The 25,733-nt window shown below is 34.0% G+C and overlaps 1 protein-coding gene across 1 annotated transcript in view; it reads right to left on the bottom strand.

Annotated features, from left to right (window-relative positions):
* The window catches only part of LOC148173421 (protein O-mannosyl-transferase TMTC1-like), a 256,948-nt gene that overhangs the window by 38,330 nt on the left and 192,885 nt on the right, over window positions 1-25,733 (bottom strand). The window contains exon 4 of the mRNA XM_088038718.1: window positions 5,666-5,739. Coding sequence (XP_087894844.1) covers window positions 5,666-5,739 — 74 coding nt within the window. The remainder of the gene's footprint in view (window positions 1-5,665; window positions 5,740-25,733) is intronic.

The following is a 25,733-nucleotide window of genomic DNA, read 5'->3' as shown; positions in this document are numbered from 1 at the left end:
TTAAACAATAAGTTAAAATTAACCACGTCCCTAAATTGAATGGTTATAGTGCTAACAAAACCAAAAATACAGATTTTAACATTAAATTTTACAAATTTTCGGTTTGTCCTGAAACTAAATATTTCCAAAATTTGCATCTGTTGCTCTAGAGGGTTGTAATTTAAGTCAATAAAGTCATCAGTTAGTTAAATCTATTGCAACCTAAATTTGGGTCAGTGAGGTCAAAACCAGAGAAAACGAGTTTTAATAATAATTCTTCAGTAAAAAGCAATTTCCACCGTTTCCACATAAAAGACTAAAGCGCTCATAACATTTTCTATTCCTTTTGTAATACGTAATTTGGTGTTTAACACAGTAAAAAAGATAGAGCCAAGTCCTAAAATTTTATTTCTATTTATATTACCGATTTTAATACCAAAATTGAAAATATGACTTCCTGATTTTTGTAAATCGAAAAATTTCTAGAGCCTATACTAGAGCTGTAGCAACACATCAAATTCTAAACACTGAATCTTGCTTTGTTTACTTCCCCATCGAAATAATTTTGTAGCAATTTTCCATCCCATCAAAAATCCCGTGTTTGCTTTAGTTTTAATTGAAAATTGGTGAGCGCGCAATCGTTTGAAATCGCACAAAACCAATTTCCGCAAATGTTGCGATAAACCTGCCCCGAAATTGACCAGGAGCGTCTCATATTAAACAGTTAAATCAAAAGTGGTCTCTTATCGGCGTTGAAGAATCAATTTGATAAAAATATTCCCGATTCGGCACCCTTTTTTATTTATAGATGTAACCATTTCTCAAGGGATTGTGATTTCCTTTCTTGTGGAAGCCATCTCGTCTATATTCAACAAGGTTATTTTGTAGGCGTTCAAGACATTGAATAGTAAGACCGCTGTCAAGTCGTCTTGTGAACGGATTGAGGAGGATTGAATCCGCGCCGGTTAGTGTTTACAAACTTGCCGGGAGCGAAGTCTACATTAAAAAAACGCGTTAAAAAAATCTCGATGTATTTTATTTTGTGGGAAAGGGAATGATAAATTTCGGTTGGAGTAGTCTTACAAGAACCCCGATAAAATATTAATGGAGGCACGGGTCTTCGAGTTTGACGAAAAGGATTCAGTTTCAAAAACCTTTTCCTAGATTATCCCTCAAACTGGGATTTCTATACGAGCCCCAAGTTTAAAGTAATAAAAGCTTCGTGAAAAGATCATGAAAAATTAATATTTTCACACAACACATAGCCTCGCGCATCTTTATTCATCCGCCTAGACGAGACATTCCCAATGTGGCCATGTAACTCCATCCGGGGCGTGGCTCTTGTCCGGAGAATAGTTGTACCCTCTTTATTGCTTGTTACAAAACCTTCAGTTTGCATAATTATTCTTTCCCTTAAACAAGACTCTCGCTTCCTCGAGGAGCCATAAATACCTCAAAGCGGCGGCAACAATGTTGAATTTTATTTAAATAATTTAATACAAGTGCTTGGAGAAACGTTCGTGCGAAAGAAATAAAATGTCTAGAAACCCGCTGATGTATTAGTTTTTTACAGCCTCTGAGCCTTGCAGTATAGCGGGGATTGAAACGACGGAATAGAAAATGTTACACGCGTTTTACTGTTTTATGTGGAAACTGTGGAAATTGCTCTTGGATGGGAAATTATTATTAAAATTCGTCTTGCTCTGGTTTTTTCGTGCTTGTTCTATATTAATTGTGTCAAACTTCGAGTAGAAGAGACATTAAATTTTGGGTCATTGCTCTATGTGCTCGTCTGACTGTATTAAACTTCTTCATAAAAAAAAATGAAAATTGCGATTTCGAAAAAGTTTATTTATATTTGCATTAATTTCAAGCAAAATAGTTTTCGGACCTTCAAAATTTTGACCCTCTGGCGACAACCCAAAATTTCAAACGTGTCTAACTCAGTTATTTGTTGAGGTACAAGAAAAATAATAATATTTTTGGATTCAGCACAAAATATGTTCAGAGGGTGTTTTTAGGGTCATTTTCAAGACGGTGTTTCGGAGCGAAACTTGCATTTAATATTATTGAATTATACAGGGTCCGGGAACACTTGTGTCCACCCCCAAAATCGTCTTTAATTTTAAAAATAAAATTTTGAAAATTTGCATACGCTCATGGTTGACAAAGCTCTAGAAGCTGACGCAAAGATTTGTTTTGTAGCACTAATAATTTTGGCGTCGCGACGCCTTAAAAATGTAATTTTTAGTTAGTTGTGAGGGTTTGTGATATCAACCTCTAATTTAATTTTTTTTCAATATAAATGTGTTAAAAATATCTCAGTTGTCGTTTTAGATTCAATGCAAATTGTCTTCAAAATTTGAAAAAAAAATGCTGTTTTATCAAGTTAGTTTCCAATTTTATTACGTCAAAATTGGGAACTACGTTTACACCCATCTGTCAACATCTTGTGTCCAAATGACATCTATCTTTTGGTTCGCATTAGATTGTAACAAAAGTCTTAATTGGTGAAATTGTCGATTTTTCGATGTTAATTAACGATTTCTGGTGTCCATAAAGTGCAAAATACCCGTGATAATCAAAATTAACCTTTATAAGAGTGAATAAAGTGACTTGTGAAATTTTGGTGTAAACGTAGTTGTAAACAGTGTTTTTTTCGCAAATTTTAAACACATTTTGCATTAGATTTAAAATAAAAACTCCGATATTTGTATCACAGTTATGTTGGAAAAAAATTAAATTCGCGAATATTTCCGCAAAAAATCGAAAATCGCTAAAAATTATATTTCTTAGACGTCGCGACGCCAACCAAACCGTGATAAAAAACAAATTTTTGCGTCAGCTTCTAGAGCTTTGTCAACTATGAGCGTATGCAAATTTTCAAAATTTTATCTTTAAAATTAAAGACGATTTTAGGGGTGGACACAAGTGTTGCCGGACCCTATATCGAAGGTGGAGCTTGAGATCTGTCAATTGGCTAAATCTTAGATCGATTTGGTTTACGAGGGGCGATCGAAAAACGACAAATTAAAAATTTTTCATCGATTGAGTCGCAAAATTTTTGGGCTCAAAAAATTTACCATTTCGATCTTTGAGGGCTTGGTAGAATGAGGCAAAAAAAAACGATGACGCCAACCGTTTCTCAAAGTCTTTTTTAGTTTTGGAGATATCGAACTTTTCCAACTCAAAATTCAATTTTGAAATCTGCGTAAAATGAGTACTTTTACGTTAAGATGGCTTGATAAATAAGTGAGATAGCGACCGAGGCTGAATTGTAGACTGAAAGGCAGCTAACTTCTACATTAAAGAAATGAAAATTTTGAATTCGAACTATTTTAGATTGATTTATAAAATCAACGGGAAAAACGATTCTAAAAAGAGTTTTTTGATATTTGCCATAATTCCGGAAATATCGAGCAAAATCGTTTTCGAACCTCCAAAATTTCGGCCCGTCAACGTTAAAAAAAATACTTTTGGATGCAGCGCAAAATTCTGCGTTGAATGAGCCCATATAACTCAAATTTATATTTTTATATATATGACTCAGAGGGTGATTTTGGGTCAATTTCAAGCCGCTGTTTTGGGGCGAAAACTGCATTTATTATTTTTGAATTATATATCAATCAAAAGAGCAGTTTGAAATCCATCAAATGTCCAAATTTCCGATTGATCTGGATAATAGTTTACGAGAGGCGACCGAAAAATTGAAAAATTTTCGTCAATAAGTTGCAAAATTTTTTTGACCTAAAAGTTGACCATCGAATTTTTAACTTTTGAAGGCGGATTCTAAAGCAAAATGATCCCAAAAAAACAATGGTAAAAACCGTTGCCCAAATTTTTTTATAGTTTCGGAGATATTGAGCTTCGAAAACTTTCCTACTCAAAATTCAATATTCGAAACTTTGATCGCCCATAACTCAGTTATTTGTGTACCGATCTCAACTGGTTTTATCTTTGTGAATTCTACATAAACTTCTGCGTAAAATGACCTCAAATATTGTTAAGTTAGATATTAACTGAATTTAATTAAGAGTCTCCCAAATCATAAGGTCGTGCTACCTTTTAAGTCTTATGTAAAAAGCTTTTTTTACTGTTTTAACTGAAAGCACCAAAAATTGCAGGTGCATAGAAAATAATTTTAAAACTCGTCTTGCCCCAATTTTGTGCCACTGCCCCACTTTTAAGCTGCACCAGAACCAGTAATCTGATAAACCGATATCTCCGCGAAACTAATTTCTATAAATTCCGTTTTAGAGCTCTCGTCACTTTTTCCTCGGCCCAAATTTGCTCTGAAATCGTCCGTCTTCACCATAACGTAATAACAATGAACGTTAAGTGCAAAACTGGCAAGCTTCCCGCGTCTTATCAGAGCCGATTAGCAATGACGCGCGTCATAGCGCATAAAATTAGAAAAAAATCCCCGAGCACGTGTCTGCACGCGTAAATCCCCAGTTTTATCTAACAATAAAAGTCAATAGAAAGATTTCGTTTGTCGAGAATTTATGAGTGGGACTGTGAAAATGTGCGTCGTTCTCTTGAGAGTAAAGTGCGAGATTAATTATTTCAAAAATCTCTGCCCGGAATTTTAATACGAAGCTAAAAGAATCTGCTTAAAGCAATTTTCACATCCTCTATGCTTTATATTCACATATTTTGACACGCATCCTCTAACACGATGGAGGGAAATTGAAAATGCAAATTTGGCCGACAAAAGCTGCGGACTTTTTTCTGTTTGACCGGGAGCACATGTGTTTGACAGTAGTGCCGACAATAAAAAGTGCAGTCTTCAGGAGTTATCCATCGGTAATCGAAAAATTCGGACGTACATCGCTTAATTAATTTCGGCCCTTCGGGATGTCATAAATTTTTGCTGGTTTGACGGGCCAACTCATTGGAAATAACGGCAAAAGTTCAGTCGACCGAAATGGCACAATCATGCAGACATGTTATTTTTGCGCACTGGCAATCATTCAAATTTGTCCGTTCGCGAAATTCGTTCTTTGTACATTCGCACATTTCAACCTAACATGGAGCCTACAATTGCAATCATTTGTATGTTTGTCGGATCGACCCTTTAAAGCCGGTTCGAAATGTTATTGGCCAAATTTGCATATTTACTTCCGGGACAAACGCAATTCGATGCGGTGGAACAATTGTTATGTTATTGATAATAAAACCGATAAGTCATATAAACCGATTATTTTATTGAAATTCAGTCACAAATCACCCCAGTAAATCACCCGGTTTTCCGTGAAGCAGAGGTTAAAAATTAATCTCCATCTCGTCCTTTCGACTCGGAAACAGGTAGCTTAGCAAAAAATCCAAAACAAACCATTAGTGCTCATGCATGACTGTTTTCGCGCAGCAATTGAAAGCTCTAAAGCCTCGCAACGAGCTTTATCTCTCCAAGAAACCTTCATTGTATCCGTGTAGCGAAAATTTCCCATGTTGTTTGATACCATCTTTATTAAGAACGAACACGTTCCAATAAAAGAACCTCGCAGATGCAACAACGCAATTCTAAATGATAAAAGCATTTTGCCGCTCTAACACAATTAAAAAAAGAATCTCTCATTCAGCAGGAAAATCGGGAAATTCTTCCGAACGCAATAAACATTCTTTTTCCGCGACTGTTCTGTTGAAAGAGAGAGACACGTAAAGCAATATAGTGAAGTGTTATTACCCGTGATATGCCAGCAGCGATACTAAGAAGAAGACGCAAGCCAAAACGTCTGCTCTGCCCACTATACCCGTCACCTGCAACAACAATAACCACTTAACCTCCAAAGAACAGAGACGTACATTTTTTCATGCATCGGAAAGATAAAATTATAACGGAAAAAAACAGCCACTTTATTGCCACTCTATTGTATTGTCAGAGGTTTGCTAGGACATTAAAAATCTGCATATCGACACACTGATCAAGTCACATTTTTCGCCTGATAAATCCACATTGGTATTAAGTCGCTCTTTTTATTTACTTTTGATCATTGAATTTTCAACTTTTGAGGACGGATTCTAAAGTAAAATGAGCCGAAAAGCAAGGATTGTTTCGAACCTTCTAAAATTTGGGAGACAACCCAAAAATTCAAACGGCCATAACTCAGTTATTTGTAGATAAAAATTAAAAATTCTTATGTTTTTAGATGCAGCGTGACATTTTGCGTAAAATGAGTCCAAAAAAGTTGAGTTTCCTTAATAAATAAACAAGGCATTGACCAAAAACTGATTTGAAAAGATCATTTTGGGGTGATTTTCAATCACTGTTTTTAAAGTGAAAACGACGTTTAGTATCTTTGTGTTTACATCAATCTAAAGTAGAGCTTAAAATCTATCAACTGGCCAAATTTGAGATCGATCGGACAAATAGTTTACGATTTATAAGCAAAAATAAAAAAATTGAAAAATTTTGATCGGATTTTTTTAGCCTTTTGGGAATTTTTTATAACGTAGAATTAGCAGCGGAAAACGATGGCGCAAATCGCATCTCAATATCTCTAATAGTTTCCGAGATATTTAGGTTTAAAAATTAGGAAAAATTAGAAAAAATGAAATTCATCTATGCGAAATTAAACTCCGTTATTTGTCGTTTTTTAAACTAAACAAAATTCTCAAAAATTTTATTGTTTTGGAACATGTTGTGGGACTTTTATAATTAATTCTCATTTTTGTTAGTTTTCAAGTTATACCTATATAAATTGGAGTAATTACTTGCTCTAAAGTCCTCATTATTCGTGTCAAAGTGCACAATTGTAGTACAACAAATACAGATTTTGGAAAATTTTATTTTAGAACGAACCAAATATTTTCAACTTTTTGTTATTAAAATTCGTATCTTTGTTAGTTTTCAAGTTACAACAATGAAATTTGGTGAAGTTGTTTTTTATAAAGCGTTTTTTAACTGAGCCGAAATGCAAAACTTTAGAACAAAAAATACAGATTTTAGAAAATTTTATTTTAAGACGAACCAAATATGTTTAAATTTTGCTATTAAAATTCGCATCTTTGTTAGTTTTTAAGTTATTACAATAAAATTTACTAATCTAATTTTTTCTAAAGTATTCATTATCTGTGCTACAGTACAAAATTTTAGAACAAAAAATATAGGTTTTTGAAAATTTTGTTTCAAGATAGACCAAAAATGTTTAACCATTTATTATTTAAATTCGTATTCAACTTTTCAACTTTTGAAGACGGATTCTAAAGTAAAATGAGCCGAAAAGCAAGGATTGTTTCGAATCTTCTAAAATTTGACCCTCTGGAGACAACCCAAAATTTCAAACGGCCATAACTCAGTTATTTGTAGATAAAAATTAAAAATTCTTATGTTTTTGGATGCAGCGTTTCCTTAATACATAAACAAGGCATTGACCAAAAACTGATTTGAAAAGATCATTTTGGGGTTATTTTCAATCACTGTTTTTAAAGTGAAAACGACGTTTAGTATCTTTGTGTTTACATCAATCTAAAGTAGAGCTTAAAATCTATCAACTGGCCAAATTTGAGATCGATCGGACAAATAGTTTACGATTTATAAGCAAAAATAAAAAAACTGAAAAATTTTCATCGGTTTTTTTTTTCGCGAAAAATTGACTATTGAATTTTAGCCTTTTGAGAATTTTTTATAACGTAGAATTAGCAGCGGAAAACGATGGCGCAAATCGCATCTCAATATCTCTAATAGTTTCCGAGATATTTAGGTTTAAAAATTAGGAAAAATTAGAAAAAATGAAATTCATCTATGCGAAATTAAACTCCGTTATTTGTCGTTTTTTAAACTAAACAAAATTCTCAAAAATTTTATTGTTTTGGAACATGTTGTGGGACTTTTATAATTAATTCTCATTTTTGTTAGTTTTCAAGTTATACCTATATAAATTGGAGTAATTACTTGCTCTAAAGTCCTCATTATTCGTGTCAAAGTGCACAATTGTAGTACAACAAATACAGATTTTGGAAAATTTTATTTTAGAACGAACCAAATATTTTCAACTTTTTGTTATTAAAATTCGTATCTTTGTTAGTTTTCAAGTTACAACAATGAAATTTGGTGAAGTTGTTTTTTATAAAGCGTTTTTTAACTGAGCCGAAATGCAAAACTTTAGAACAAAAAATACAGATTTTAGAAAATTTTATTTTAAGACGAACCAAATATGTTTAAATTTTGCTATTAAAATTCGCATCTTTGTTAGTTTTTAAGTTATTACAATAAAATTTACTAATCTAATTTTTTCTAAAGTATTCATTATCTGTGCTACAGTACAAAATTTTAGAACAAAAAATATAGGTTTTTGAAAATTTTGTTTCAAGATAGACCAAAAATGTTTAACCATTTATTATTTAAATTCGTATTCAACTTTTCAACTTTTGAAGACGGATTCTAAAGTAAAATGAGCCGAAAAGCAAGGATTGTTTCGAATCTTCTAAAATTTGACCCTCTGGAGACAACCCAAAAATTCAAACGGCCATAACTCAGTTATTTGTAGATAAAAATTAAAAATTCTTATGTTTTTGGATGCAGCGTTTCCTTAATACATAAACAAGGCATTGACCAAAAACTGATTTGAAAAGATCATTTTGGGGTGATTTTCAATCACTGTTTTTAAAGTGAAAACGACATTTAGTATCTTTGTGTTTACATCAATCTAAAGTAGAGCTTAAAATCTATCAACTGGCCAAATTTGAGATCGATCGGACAAATAGTTTACGATTTATAACCAAAAATAAAAAAATTGAAAAATTTTAATTGGATTTTTTTTCGCGAAAAATTGACTATTAAATTTTAGCCTTTTGAGAATTTTTTATAACGTAGAATTAGCAGCGGAAAACGATGGCGCAAATCGCATCTTAATATCTCTAATAGTTTCCGAGATATTTAGGTTTAACAATTAGGAAAAATTAGAAAAAATGAAATTCATCTATGCGAAATTTTGATTAACTCCGTTATTTGTCGTCGGATCTGAATTTTAATCGCAGATTTGGAATCTGTAATAAATTCTGCGTTACACTGATGTATAATAGCTCAAGTTTATTCCAAAAATAAGCGAGATATCGATATCAGAAGTTTGGCATTGTTTTAGTCACGAACTATTCACTTTTGAAAAATCCAAGAAATATTTCTTATGTAAAAAATTGTGAGAAAAACGGTGGCGCAAATGGTTTCCCAATATTTTCAATAGTTTCCGAGACATTGAGAACAAATTGTTTCAAACTTTCAAAAATTTAGCCCAACATTTTTTCATAAAATTATTGCGAAACAACCAGCCACATTCTATTGGGTTTCCAGAGATTTGCAAAGACATTAAAAATCTGCATATCGACACATTGATATTCCCGTCAAGCCACATTTTCCGCCCGATAAATCCACATTGGTATCAAGTCGCTCTTTTTATTTACATTTATGAATTTCAGACTCCATAACATTCCGTTCACTTCACGCTCCAATAGTTATATTATTTGTAAACTCCTTGGAAGTCTTACGGTGTTATTAGCATATTTTTATCTGCGAACATAAAACTTTCAAAAATATAACATTGTCGCCGTTACTGCGCAAATATGGACATACGCAAATTGTCTTATAAAGATCCCGGGAGATTCACTGAACTTCCGAAATTTATTTTCCGCTTTAGCCAATATATTCAAATGATGGGGCTGTAAAATGATGTACTTTACATCCAATCTAGCGAAAAAAGAATCCGAAATTTGCTGCGGGTCTTCAGTTTTTTAGTAAAGTAAGTAAATTTTAATAGTGTAGACTTATTGAGTGTGTTTAATGACAAACTTATAGATCCAATTTACAGAAGCTAAATAATGCTTTAATTCGCTTTTAATACGTAACGCCAAATTAAAGTTACATGTGATTGCTTTTCTTTTAATCAAATGTTAGAAATCGTCAAATCAAATGAAAAATTTCTTCTAATGAACTAATTTTGCGTAAAATGCGCCTCAATATCGCAAGTTTTTTCGAAAAATAAGTCAGATTAAGACCGCTTAAGTTTTAGTGATGAATTTTCTTTCAAACAAAATCCAATTTTCAACGATCTAAAGACGATTTTGTAGATAAAAAATTGCGGAAAAAACAATAGCAAAGACGATTTTTTTCATCTGTTGTAGTTTCCAAAATATGGAGCACTTTCAAACCTTCAAAAATTTGGCGCCCCGGCGACTACCCAAAAGTTCAAATGGGCGTAACTCAATTATTTGTTGACGTACAATTAAAATTTGCCCAGTTTTGGATTCGGTGCAACATTCTGCGTAAAATGAGCTTAAACAACTTGAGTTTGCATAACAAATAAACGAGATGTTGATCAAAATCTGTTTTCAAAAGGATTTTCAATTTTCGTTTCTTTTTGAGGCAAAATCGACGTTTAATATCTTTGGGTCATCGATCTATCAAAAAAGCAGCTCAAATTCTATTATGTGGGTGAATTTCTAATTGATAGGTCTGTTAGTTTACAATCGGTGCCCAAAAAACAAAAAATTGAAAATTTGCGAAAAAAACAACCATCGAATTTTGAGTATTTAAAACCAAATTGTAAAGAAAAAAGCGCAAAGAAATATATAGCGCAAACCGTTTAATTTTATTCGTTGTAATTTCAAAGACATCGAGCATTAAAAATTTGAAAATCAACTATGCGAAACTTTCAACGACCATAACTCAGTTATTTGTTATCGTACGTAAATTTTGAAGCCGGATTTCATATCTGCGAAAAATTCTGCGTAAAATGAGCCGTAAACACAAATTCATTTTAAAAATAAGCGATATTTTTATACCGACATAACATAACAATAGCAACATAAATTTCGTTTAGCTAATAAATCGTCTAAATTATCACGAATATTCATCTACTCATGGTATTACTATTGAAAAATCGCAAATCATAAAATTTCTAAAAACTTTTGTGCGCCTCCGTCATTTTTCATAGCATTTGTGATACTCATTTGCGGCAAGAAAATCGCCTTTTGAATGTCTGGGCAGTCAAAAGTGACATTTCGAATAGTTGGTTTTATTTTGCATGTTGGCATCGCTGCATAAAATGTCAATTGTGTCAATTTGTGTGCCGATTTGGAGGCCAATGACCTTCGAAAATAATAAAGGTAGACTAATTAAGCAAAGTTACCACAAAAATTTGCTGAAACACATTTGAATTTAAATTAATCTGCAATCGTTTGATTCACTGGGAGCTTCACTGGAAATTCCGATGAATATTATTCGGTTCAGCCAATATCTCCAAACGATAGGGCCGTACATGATGCACTTCACATTCAATGTAGCGGAAAAAAATTGAAATTGGCCGCGATGCGTTGTAAAGAATCAAATAAGCTAATTAAATCGAAAGAAAGCAACACTGAAAATGGTGGATGCGCCGGGAAAGAAACCGTTGATCCTCATCAGTTCCTGTCAGTGCTGTGATGAAGTTGCGAATGTAATTTGCCGTAATGTCTCTATATTTTTTAAAACATCTGTTGATGTGTTGCCTGGGCATCTCGGAGCAATAAAATCAAATTGCTGGCAGAAAGCCTATCTGCTTTATAGAGGCTTTTATAACGTATGTTATTTTTCGAACATTACGTCATTCGGAGTTCCAGGTCCCAAACGACAATATAAGGGATATTCGAAAAGGAAATTTTCTGAAAACTATCTTTTTATGAGTATACTTCCACGCCGAAAAGAATATTGACGTATATCTCGTTATTTCAAGATGTTACACGTCTTTATCAGGCATCTGTGAAGCGTTTTCGGGCGAAATGGGGGCGATTCAAAGCACAACACTATCAAAATAATGAAAACGACCAGTGCTAGACATAGAGTTAACTCGGTTTGCGTTGTGATGTTGTTTGATGTTTTGTTATCGTAATGGACGTGGCAATAAAATAACAATTAAATTAAATGTGTGCAATTGGGGTTGTTATAATTTTGTATATTGCAATTTTTACACGGCGATAATTTATTTATGATAAATAAGCGATGTGACACAATTCCCTAAAACACATGCCATTGGTAGCTGCAACAAGATTAAGCGCTTTATTAATTTCGGTAATTACCACAAACAGGAATATGCAATTTAATATTCGAATTGTTTCGTGTCACTATGAATAGGATAGAATGCAATGAACTAATTATGTATGTAATGTGGTCGCAATTTTATTACTCTGATTAATACGGAAATGAAAGAAAAACTTCACAGAAAATATGCAAGCATCGCTGCGGCAGGAAACTATTTTTAGAAAAGTTGTTTGGTTTCAATTTCGAATCCTCTTTGATTCGCATTTTTCCAGAATAAACTTTCAGAATTTGCTTTATTTAGATGCGGTATTATTCGGTTGTTTTGCGAACGCGCTAAAAAGAATCATTTTTTATTCTTTTGTGTTGTGGTTACAGTTTCGATCGACAATGCTGGAATTCGTAAAAAGGTGCTTTTTTTTCACATGAAGATTGCTTGTTTACTCTGTTAGCTTGTATCAACAATCGCTATTTATAAGTGAGTAGAAACGAATTTTATCCACGAAAGTTTGTTTATTCAAGTGCATCATAAATTTGTTTTTCAACTAAACAAAATTCTCAAAAATTTTATTGTTTTGGAACATGTTGTGGGACTTTTATAATTAATTCTCATTTTTGTTAGTTTTCAAGTTATACCTATATAAATTGGAGTAGTCAATTGCTATAAAGTGCTCATTATTCGTGCCAAAGTGCACAATTGTAGTACAACAAATACAGATTTTGGAAAATTTTATTTTAGAACGAACCAAATATTTTCAACTTTTTGTTATTAAAATTCGTATCTTTGTTAGTGTTCAAGTTACAACAATGAAATTTGGTGAAGTTGTTTTTTATAAAGCGTTTTTAACTGAGCCGAAATGCAAAACTTTAGAACAAAAAATACAGATTTTAGAAAATTTTATTTTAAGACGAACCAAATATGTTTAAATTTTGCTATTAAAATTCGCATCTTTGTTAGTTTTTAAGTTATTACAAAAAAAATTTACTAATCTAATTTTTTATAAAGTATTCATTATCTGTGCTAAAGTACAAAATTTTAGAACAAAAAATATAGGTTTTTGAAAATTTTGTTTCAAGATAAACCAAAAATGTTTAACCATTTATTATTTAAATTCGTATTCAACTTTTCAACTTTTGAGGACGGATTCTAAAGTAAAATGAGCCGAAAAGCAAGGATTGTTTCGAACCTTCTAAAATTTGACCCTCTGGAGACAACCCAAAAATTCAAACGGCCATAACTCAGTTATTTGTAGATAAAAATTAAAAATTCTTATGTTTTTGGATGCAGCGTGACATTCTGCTCAAAAAAAGTTACGTTTCCTTAATAGATAAACAGGGAATTGACCAAAAACTGATTTGAAAAGATCATTTTGGGGTGATTTTCAATCACTGTTTTTAAAGTGAAAACGACGTTTAGTATCTTTGTGTTTACATCAATCTAAAGGAGAGCTTAAAATCTATCAACTGGCCAAATTTGAGATCGATCGGACAAATAGTTTACGATTTATAACCAAAAATAAAAAAATTAGAAAAATTTTTATTAAATTTTTTTTCGCGAAAAATTGACTATTAAATTTTAGCCTTTTGAGAATTTTTTTATAACGTAGAATTAGCAGCGGAAAACGATGGCACAAATCGCATCTCAATATCTCTAATAGTTTCCGAGATATTTAGGTTTAAAAATTAGGAAAAATTAGAAAAAATTAAATTCATCTATGCAAAATTTTGATTAACTCCGTTATTTGTCGTTTTTCAACTAAACAAAATTCTCAAAAATTTTATTGTTTTGGAACATGTTGTGGGACTTTTATAATTAATTCTCATTTTTGTTAGTTTTCAAGTTATACCTATATAAATTGGAGTAGTCAATTGCTATAAAGTGCTCATTATTCGTGCCAAAGTGCACAATTGTAGTACAACAAATACAGATTTTGGAAAATTTTATTTTAGAACGAACCAAATATTTTCAACTTTTTGTTATTAAAATTCGTATCTTTGTTAGTTTTCAAGTTACAACAATGAAATTTGGTGAAGTTGTTTTTTATAAAGCGTTTTTTAACTGAGCCGAAATGCAAAACTTTAGAACAAAAAATACAGATTTTAGAAAATTTTATTTTAAGACGAACCAAATATGTTTAAATTTTGCTATTAAAAATCGCATCTTTGTTAGTTTTTAAGTTATTACAATAAAATTTACTAATATAATTTTTTCTAAAGTATTCATTATCTGTGCTAAAGTACAAAATTTTAGAACAAAAAATATAGGTTTTTGAAAATTTTGTTTCAAGATAAACCAAAAATGTTTAATCATTTATTATTTAAATTCGTAATTTTGTTAGTTTTTAAATTATAACAATGAAATTTAGGGAGATTATTATTCTGAAAATGTATATAAATTGTACCAAAGCACAACATTTTAGAACAAAAAATAAAAATTTTGGAAAATTTAGTTTTAGGTCAGGCCTTTTTTTTCGAATTTAGTTCGTTTTTTTTTAGTTTTGCTTAACAACTTGCAAAATTAAAAAATTATAATACACTTTAGGAAAGGTAATTAAATAGGCTTCCCAACATACTATAGAAGTCGGCAGGAAAGTTTGTGTTTGCCAAGATATTTGAGAAAAAGTGATAAACATTTTTTATAAGCGAGCGATTTTTTGACTCTTTTGTATATAGAACTCTTAAATTCATACTTTGATTTTTTATTGTATTTTTTAATTACAAAATTACATCTGAAAATCACTAAATAGAGCCTTTATTGGGACACAAGATCTATTTTTCAAAAATATTATGAAAAGTTCTTAAGCTAGCGCTGAGCTTTATCGGTCGTTGGAAAGCTCATTATATTAGCTTTCCAAAACACTGCCGAGCATAACTTTGCAAGTTTTCAAATAAATGTGAAAAAAAATTAAAACAAAAATGACCTTCCACTTTTTCAAAATTTTAGAGCCCCACGCCCAGAATTTGCTCTATTCCGCCGCGGCATCATTTGGCGGTTTTGCCAGCGCCCTAACAAATTCATTTTTTATTCTTTTGTGTTGTGTCCACATTTTCGTATCGACGGAGGTGGAATTCAAACGGTTTTTTCCCCATGAAGTTAGCTTGTTTACTTTGTTAACTTGTACGAACTGGAATAAATTGTCGCAACTGGGCGTTTTATGATAGTTGCAAGTGCATTTTTCCTCGAAATATTTTTCAAGCGGCGACACACCTATAAAATAGGAATCGCGAAATATTAGAACTGCGACAAACAAGTCTATATTTCTTGCAGCAGCTATAAATTAAAGCGACAGTGAAAGAGGCAAATCTCGCGTTAATATCGAGCGCATAAAACAACAATGTCTGGTGGAATTTCGTTGGTGGAAAAAATTCCTCTCTTGCTCCATTATCGTCGCTTGGATTTAGTCATGAGCGTCCGGGTGCGTAACATATTGAGAATTGAGTATGCATATAAGTGGCTCAGATATCGGCCCTTTGAGGTTGAGGTACAGATATATCTTGCCCCTGCTCTAAGCAACATTCTATACAGCCACTCATGTTAGATTTATAGCGCATAAAGCCGCAACATTGAAAGCTCTGCTGACTGCAATATCCCGGTATATTGTGTGTTGGCTCAAACCGAACTCTGCTCACCCTTCTCACAACTTAAATAAGTTACAAGCACGCTGCAAGGGTGTATTATACCAGACAAGATAAGAGTAAATTTTGATACGAAATATTAGAGAGTAGAGAGGATTTTTTCGAGGTTTCACTGCTTGATCTAAATTAACAATAGCGACAGGTTTTTACTCGGCGAAAAAAGAGGAATTTTTGTTGCAATTTAATAGGGATGAGTTCGACGTGGTAAGCGGTTTTATCTCATTAGCCGATTCACTCGGACTCTGTTACAGACGTATCGATTTTCAAATTGTGGCTGGTTAGTGCAGATGGTTTGAACAGGTTTTCACAATTTTACGGAGTTTAATCAGGTTCGACATGGGTTTCACTTGTCTTTTAAGCGAAAAAAATACGCGAACGGGTAGTTTTTACAACTTCACCGTCAAATGTTGTATTAATACTTCAGTTTTTTGAGCTATATCGATTTATACGTCTATCTATATAAATATTTCCATGATCGCGACAAACTTTTTAGATAACTGTCAAGTTAACTTCTGTTAATTTGTCTATTTATATTGCGAAATTGTAAAATTATCGACAGGAAAAAAACAATTTAAAAAAAATATATTTTAAGGATAAAGCAGAAACTTAAAAACAACTATTAAGGGATTGTAATTTTGGTTATTGTAGGACCACAGCAATCAAATTTGTGGAAGTGGCTAATTTTTAATTTCTTATTCTTTGTAGCAAATTTTAAAATTATTGATCAAATGAAAACAATTTTGGAGTTTTTTATTTCGCAAATAATCAGAAAAATTCCAAAAAAAATTTATTGAAGCTCGTAACTTTATTAATTTTTACTCCTCAGTAATCAAATTTAGAGACTTTAGTAACTTTGGATTGCTTATTAACTGTGGCAAGTTTAAAAAATCAAAAAGATACAGACTCGGATTTTAAAAATTTGTATTTCTAGGACAATTTCAAAAGTTTCAAAAAATCTGTATCTTTGGTTGTGTTGGTTCTACTGCAATTAAATTTGAAGATGCTGCTATATTGGACTTGTTTATTAACTGTACCAAATTTCAAAATTGTGGAACAATAGACGCGATGTTTAAAAATTTTTATTTTTTACAACGATTTCAAAAGTTTCAAAATTTTAAGGAAAAAAATTGTATCTTTAGTTGTGTTGGTATCACTGCGATGAAATTTAAGGATGTTGCTATTCTTGACTTATTTATTAACTGTACCAAATTTGAAAATAGTGAAACATTTCAGAAATTTTAATTTTTAGGGTAATTTCAAAAGTTTCAAAATTCTAAGAAAAAAAATAGTATCTTTGGTTGTGTTGGTACTAATGCAATAAAATTTAGGACTGTTGCTATTTTAGACTCATTTATTAACTGTGCCCAATTTCAAAATTGTAACACAAGAGACTTTGATTTTAGAAAATTTTATATTTTGAACGATTGTAAAAGTTTCAAAATTTTATAAAAAAAAGATGTATTTTTAGTTGTGTTGGTAGTACTGCGCAGAAATTTGAGGATGTTACTATTTTTTACTTATTTAGTAACTGCACCAAATTTTAAAATTGTAGAACAACAGACTAAGAATTTTAAAATTTTTATTTTTACGACAATTTCAAAAGTTTCAAAATTTTATAAAAAAAAAATGTATTTTTAATTGTGTTGGTAGCACTGCGATGAAATTTAAGTATGTTGCTACTTTTGACTTATTTATTAACTGCATCAAATTTTAAAATTGAGGAACAAACGCAGATTTAATTTTTTTTTATTTTTACAACCATTTCAAAAGTTTGAAAATGTTAAGAAAAAAAATTGTATCTTTAGTTGTGTTGGTATCACTGCACTGAATTTTAAGGATATTGTTATTTTTGACTTATTTATTAACTGTATTTCAAAATAGTGAAACAACATTTCAGAAATCTTAATTTGGGTGATTTCAAAAGATTCAAATTTCTAAAAAAAAAAATAGTGTCTTTACTTGAGTTGGTACTAATGCAATGAAATTTCGGGATGTTGCTATTTTTGACTTTTTCATTATCTGTATCAAATTTCAAAATTGTGGAACAAGAGATTCGGAGTTTAGAAATTTTGATATTTAGGACGATTTCAAAAGTTTTAAAATTATATGAAAAAAATTGTATCTTTGGTTGTGGTGATACCACTGCGATAAAATTTGAACATGTTGTTTCTCTTGACTGATTTATTAACTATACCAAATTTCAAAATAGTAAAACAAAAGATATGTGTTGTAGAAACTTTTATTTTCCTACGACCCCATATGAAAGTGACGTTTTTCACACGGTTAAATGACTCCGAAAGTTGAAGTTTTCGTACATCCATTTCCGAAAGTAAAAGTCACTAGTGTGATATGAATATATCCGCACAGACCTGTCAAATTAACAGTTATTTTGAAATACAAATGTGATTCTTGAATATTTGTCTTAAATATCTAGACGCTTCACTGAAAAACAACATGCATAATGGTAAAAATTAATTGGTTAGGTCGTTTCTGACAAGACAATTGATGTACGAAAACATCAACCACCTATAGTTTATCCGGTGAGAGATTGGGATATTTCGACAGTTGACATATAGGTTGGTAGCAAATTTTGCTACAAAATACACTAAAAACACTAAATTCCTACGCGAAATGGGTTGACAGGGTTGTCAGTAACTGGGGTTATTTTCTTATTTTAAATTTCGCGCGTACTTTTTATCGCGTAGATTTAGTGACTTTTCTGTCATTCAATCTGTCATTCAATTTCTGTCATTCAATCTCACCGTACAAACTATAACTACGTGGAATACGTCACTTTTATGTGAGGTCGTAAAAAGTGATATTTAGAATAGATAAGAAATGAACTATTGTCAAGACTTATGGTTTCTTCCTGATGATGGAAAGTCGTAGGAAAAATAGTGTACACAACTCGTCGGAAAGTCTTTCTTGCACTTGTGTAACATCTGCACTCGGCTGGCGCCTCGTGCATCTACATTTACACTCGTGCGAAATTGCTCACTTTCCGCCCTTGTTATGTAAATATCTATTTTAGACGATTTCAAAAGTACAATACCGATTTGAACAAAATGTCAGACAATTATAGATTTCGAGGTGTTTTTGTTGGCCTTAATTCTGCCAGTTATAATTTGATTTAATGATGTTTTTAATGTAATAATGCTCTGAATATGAGGTCTAAATAAACCGACGCCCTTGTCATGGCTTGAATAATTTAAGCTTTACTGTTCCCAATTCAATTCGTTTCTGCTCAGAATTTGATGAGAAATTCCATCAATGTCCACAAAAATCTAGAATTAGAATGATTATTGCGGTAATATGCAAAATCAAAACAATTTCTCTAAATAGACCCGGACGATGATCTTGCAAACTAATGTTTCTAAAATTCAGGACTCAAACGGAGAAGCTTTCAGATTTATTTTGGCTGTTCATTTTGGATTCGCTGGGAATTTCCTAGCAAAAATAGTGCAATGAATAAATTAAGTGAAGTTCAGTCGCAATGAATTCAGATTATGTTATCAAAGTGAAACACAGGCAAATAAATATTTTCCTTCCCCTCCTTTTTCGCCTGTGTAAATTTACAATAGTTCAGTTTCCCATTATCTTCTCAACCGACCTCATAACTCAACCTGTGAGAAGTGGAAACATTGCTGCGGTTACAACCAATATTTATTCGATAATTATAATTACTAGAGTATCCCAAATGTTAAAATAAACTCCACTATGGGTTGTATCATCAGGGATTGATAATTTTTCGTTGCAATTTAGTTTTTCCAAAGCTTGTAAACACTTTGGTTAATCTCTCTTTATTTTGCGGAATTGCTTCGTGTTCCTGTAACGATGTAAGAGCTTACCTGTTGCAAAAAATTGGTAAACATGTTTACTCTAAGCTAACATAAAATGTGACATTATGTTTCGAAACATTCCCGAAAACAACTCGAGTTTAATTAACGATGGATTTCCAGCGGCGTTACTACACAGGATGTTCCCGAATTAAGTGAAAAGATTTTATCTCCAGTATCAGACAACGCAGTCTGGCATAATGACCAAATCTCGCGTTCCGAAACGTTGCTGTTTCCGAGAAAAAGAGTTAACTTATTGGTTCTATAATATTAAAATATAATTTGTATGACAAAGAAATAATTTCGCATATCTTTCTTTAAAAAAATCGTAATTTTTGTAATTTTAGTGCAATAGCCCTGAAATTTCAAGAAATTACTAATTTTTGATTGTATATTGACTCTGCCAAATTGGAACATTGTAGATCAAAAGACAAAAATTTTAGAAATTTTTATCCACAAGGCGAAGCCAAAATACGAGAAATCCTTTCTCTAAAATTCGTAATTTCCATAATTTTATTGCTACAGCTATGAAATTTAGGTAAATTACTAGTTTTTAATCGTATATTAACTCTGCCAAATTGCAACACTGTAGATCAAAAGACTTAAAATTTAGAAATTTTTATTTTTGATGCAAGCAAATGCTTCACTAAAATTGATAACTCTCGCAATTTTAGTGAAATTTGAGAAAATGACTACTTTTCAGGCGTGAATTAACTCCAAGACTCGATTGTTTAAATTAGAATGTAAATCTATTTTGGTGGATATTAGGGTGAAAATTAGAGAAAAATTGAAGGTGACAATTTTTTAGGTCAACACGTTGTCAATGTTGAGTGTATTAATCAATAATTAATTAAACATTTTCTGCAAAAGAAAGGTTTCAACAGATATTTAACAAGTTTTGGCAACCTTGCGTAAGACGATTAGTTTCTAAAGTCCGTTTTTTTATTAAAAAACCACCAACACCGCACTCTCCCACCACTTTACAACCGGCAACATAGTCGATGGTGACTTTTTTTGGTGATAAATTCGAATAGGTTAGCTACCTAAGTGACAATTTGATCACACAAAACGGCCTTTCAGGCTGTGCCGAGTCTTTTCACTATTAAATCCTTTGATTTGCAATCCAACAGGCTGTAAAAGAAACGTTTATAACGGAAACACTGCCTAATTTTCAGAAATGTCAAAAATTTGACAACTAGTTTCTCACCAAAAATCTCGCTAGGCAACGTTGCCGGTTGAAATGCAGGGGAATATTGCGATGTTGATGATTAAAAAAAAAACGGATTTTATGCACCTAGCAATGTTTGATGGTTATATGTGGTTTTCAAATTTTATTACACATAGTTATTTTTTTACTTTTTTTTGTTAGTGCACTCGTAATTTGATATTGTCACGTTGGCCGAAAAATCAAAAGTCTCGCTTGTAACAATAACAATTTTATTGTGCACTATGAACACTCTCGTACTTCACAATTATTCACTTTACAGGACTTCCAAATACTAGACTATCTCTTGACTATCCCAATCCTATCACTACTGCCCTATATACAGATATTCCCCTACCACTAGCCTAATGCTGGAGCGCTGCGAGAATATTCGGGAGTTCCGCCTATGACTCAGCGACCTTCTAGAAACGGCGATTCTCGAAACGCACGGAACATTCCAGCGCTGGCGCTTGAAGCTTCCAGAATCTTCTCGTAACACTGCCCCCCTCTTAGTTCTGATCGTCCCGATCAGACCAAACACCTGATTCTCCGTGATATTTACAAAGTCTATTTAGATGAACCACTTTCATCTTTGAACGGGCGCTGCGTTGGATCCGATACACCACGTCGTTGATCCTCTTGACCACCTTATACGGACCCTCCCATGTAGATGTCAACTTCGGAGATAGGCCCTTCTTCCGTTGGAAGTTAAATAACCACACCAACTCTCCCTCGTTGAATCCTTCACGATTAGCCGTCACATTATACCTGGGCCGCATTCTGTTGTCAGCTAACTTCATTCTCTGTCGCATATGATGATGTGTTCCCAAGAGGGTCTCACCATTCGTCTTCGGAAAAGGCCCGGGCACATTCGTGGCAATTCTCTCAATCGGAACTCTCATGTTGTAGAACGGCATACCACCTTCCGTTCGCGTTCGAGGTCTTTCACTTGCCCCACAACCCGTACATCTCCTGCACCATCGTTCAACATCTTCACGACAGCCAATCCAGTAATACCGTTCTCGAATCTTGCTCAACGTTTTGTTCACTCCGAAATGAGCGCCTGATGTCCCGTCATGGGCCTCTCTGAGGACTCGGGAAACTCTACTCCTGGGTACTAGTAACTGCGAGGTTATCTTCTTCCCATCTGCGCTTTCCCATGCCCTTTTCAGCACTCCATTTTCTACTAGGAGGGAGTCCCATTGCGCCCACAACGCTTTCAACTCTGGACTTCTTTTCGAGATATCTTTCCAACACGGCCTTCCGTTACCCGCTTCCTTCCACTCCAGCAGTGGCCCAATCTGTTGGTCTGCTTGTTGATCCCTTCGAAGGTTCCCAGCAGTCCAATCGTCATCACAGCCCATGACTATCCTGTTTACTCGTATTGGTCCTTCGAACTTCGAGTATTGCTTGCAGTCATTGAAAAGTCTACGAGAGAGTGCGTCATCATTATTGCGTTGCCTTCTCGTCGGTTTCGACTTGTTGACGGACTTCACGGTTTTCTTTGATGTCTTAGAGGCGTTCTGGCCGTTCCCGAGAACAACCCTGCAGTCACGTTCAAAATGACCTGATTTGCCCCAACGAGAGCAGGTCTGGCTAGTTCGTTGTTCCTGAGACTTCAGTAACTTCCTGAGCTCCTTGAGGATGTCATTCAGGTCCGTATTTGTGGTTGTGGCCGTAGACGTTGTCTCTTCTTTATCAACGGCTCGGATTTGTTGGCAGTCGGGAACATTCACAGAATACTTCAAAACGGCCTCCATCTCCAACGCGCACACCAAAGCTTCTTTTGCGGTGTTGTATCTGCCAAAACGCACGATGCTCTGTAACTCCGGATCCCGAATACCTTGCAGGAACGTATCCATGGTCATTCGTTCGACAAAATTTTCCGGCGCCGAAGGATAGGCCAGCAAAATAAGTCGTTTAACACTTGCCGCAAATTCCTGCAGCGATTCTCCAACCCTCTGCCGACGAGTCTTGAGCTCCCAGGCATATACTCGCTGAAGGTGTTGGTCCCCAAATCTATCTTCCAACGTCGCCACCAATTGGTCGTAGCGCTCCCTGTCTCGATCTGGAATGGTCTTTAACAAGTCAAGAGCTGCACCTCTCAATGAGACTATCAAGAATGACGATTTTTCTTCTCCCGACCATCCGTTGTGTTTAGCTGCAACTTCAAATTGCAGTTTATAGCTGTCGAATGAAGTCGACCCATCGTAAGTCGGGGGTTTCATTTCTTTCGTTGTGGTCAGGTCGGTCCTATTTGGAACTTGACGTCTTAAGCGCAGTAACTCGTCTTCCACCTGCTGTTTGAATCGCTCCAAATCTTTAACTTCCTCTTTGACGCCTCGTAGTTCCTCCTTGACGCCTCCTATGCACTCTTCTACTTCTTCTCTGACGCCTAGTAGTTCCTCCTTAACGCCTCCTATCACTTTCTCGCTGTTCCCATCCACACAAGTATTTTCACAGGCGAACGCTTTCACTCCATCTTCTTTTACTTCTGGGGTCGATAACACGAAGCTTTCGGTTCCAATCTTGAGGATCTTCTCGTTGTGATTAAAGGAAATCCCATGTCGTCCAATAACATCCATTCCCAGGATCATCTCATCCTCGATTCCGGCCACCAGCACCCGATGCCGAAACTTCATACCTCCCAACTGGACCGTGACCTCTGCCTCGGCACTTACTGTGGCGACATCTCCCGTGACTGTTTTTAAAATAGCACTCGTTGTTTCCAGAGATGTCCTGTTGTCCAACATGTCCTTTCTCACAAGGGAAACCATGGCTCCGGTGTCGACCGTCATCTTCACTTTTCTCCCAATCCCACTTCTGACACCAGTTGTCACGTTGGCCGAAAAATCAAAAGTCTCGCTTGTAACAATAACAATTTTATTGTGCACTATGAACACTCTCGTACTTCACAATTATTCACTTTACAGGACTTCCAAATACTAGACTATCTCTTGACTATCCCAATCCTATCACTACTGCCCTATATACAGATATTCCCCTACCACTAGCCTAATGCTGGAGCGCTGCGAGAATATTCGGGAGTTCCGCCTATGACTCAGCGACCTTCTAGAAACGGCGATTCTCGAAACGCACGGAACATTCCAGCGCTGGCGCTTGAAGCTTCCAGAATCTTCTCGTAACAATATTATTATTAGTTTATTTGCCAACATTTTAAAAGTCGTAGTAGTTTTTGAGCTATCGCCGCTACGTCGCTTTTTGGTCGAAATGTCGCTACCGGTAGCGGAATTTCGCTACGTCTGGCAACACTGCGTTGATGTGCATTTGCATGCATTTTTCAACGCATGCGTCTGAGGAGTAACGCAAATCTCGTTTCTTTTGTCTCTTTTTTTGGGCTTCAAGATGACTCAGAAATGGTTGGTATATTATAGAAGTATGCGGGAACATCACTGTCCGACAGAAACTCAGGCGAGATTTCTCGCAAGTCTATTTCCGCCTTTTGATAAGAAGATGCACTGGGTGCAAGTAATGTTTATATTATGACCTGGGTCATTTAGATTTTCAAATTAAAACCCTTACATTGAGATGTCAATAATTGCACATGAAACAAAAAGAATCTTCGAAATTTGAGATGTTGATAACGTCGTCATTTCGTTATTCATTAGTTCCATTTGCTTTGTTTCTAAACTTACCAGCAATTAAACGAGTCCAAAACGGTCAAATCACAGTAAAATTCGGAAAAACACAAGTGTTTTATTTACAATGTTTGTTAAAGTTAAAGATCACGCATAGCACATCGCAGAACTTCTTTACTATTCACTTTGCATCGAATGGGACGTAAATCTTTTACTTTTCCAACAAATTCCTGATTTGACAAATAATGTCAATAATTGTAACCAAACAAATTTTGACAGCTCTCCCAATCTTTAAACCATTACCAATTTTAAATAAAATCACTAGCTGTCCAGATACTCTCTGCACTTACATACACTGGTCGCCACCAAAATTGGGGCCACAGTTTCACTTGAAATACGGTGTACGTTTGTGTTTTTTGTAGCTTTCAAAAGTCAAAAATCTTACTAACCCCAAAATTCAATTTGTCAACAATGTCAAAAGCAGCATGCGTTTCTCGGAAACATTCCTGATACGGGAAAATGAGATTTTGCACAGGCCGTAGGTATATGGCAGGTCGTGGTAATGAGCTCTGGTATACATAATAAGAGAACTCAAAGTAGGAAATTTTGTTTTTTAAGAATTGGCAGAACTAATTAGTCTGGCTGTCACCCGTTTCCTGTCAATTTCACCCTTACGGATTTTACGATTCGTGTTTAATAAATTGCTGTGTGAATACAAAATGTATCAATATAATTGAATTGTCTTTTGCGGCCAACAATATATGTGTACTACCTAAATATAATAGATGTGAATACAGGTTGTGAGGTTAGGTGAAAATTCAGAAACTCAATAAATGTCAAATTCTAAATTGAATTTGAAAATCAAGTGGTAAGTCGTGGTTACAAAACCATTACCAATCTTATAACACGAAAACTCTTAGAATTGAAAAATTAAAAATTTTTATTAATAAAAGGGTGCAAATTCGAAAAACTAGTATAAAGGACTTGTTTTATAATGGCATTGGTGCACTCGTCCCATACACCGGGAACTGCAAAACACGTTCTTTAATATACTATTTTGCAGCAAAGTCAGTGATGAGTGAGTGGTTCTTGCTTCCAAGAGGGGGATGTTGAGGTAGGAGCTTGACGACACAGCACGTGGCCAGGATTAAAGGGTAAGTTATTTCATCCCTTCTAAAATATACAAATACTCATATTTATTCTTTAATTACAGCTGCCATCGCAGAAGCCATAAAGGTAGGATCTGGGAATGTTGGATCCAACAGGGTAGGATTGTTTCCTTTCGGGTGACGGCTTGCGCGAATTCTAAAATTATAACTTGAGTTTCATAAAACATATCTAAGTGCGCGATTTAGTTCATGACCAGTTAGCATAATAAGAATTGACTATGGAGGCACTCAGATCGAAAACACCGCGGAGATAATTGGGAGAATCTCCTGTTACCATTCCGTTCCTCTGACGAATAGTAATGT

The sequence above is a fragment of the Gnatocerus cornutus genome, chromosome 6 (genome assembly GCF_029298725.1).
Source record: "Gnatocerus cornutus isolate USDA-ARS CGAHR chromosome 6, icGnaCorn1.1, whole genome shotgun sequence".
NCBI lineage: Eukaryota > Metazoa > Arthropoda > Insecta > Coleoptera > Tenebrionidae > Gnatocerus > Gnatocerus cornutus.
Note: the sequence above shows the minus strand (reverse complement) of the source record. Positions and strands in the feature narration are given on the sequence as shown.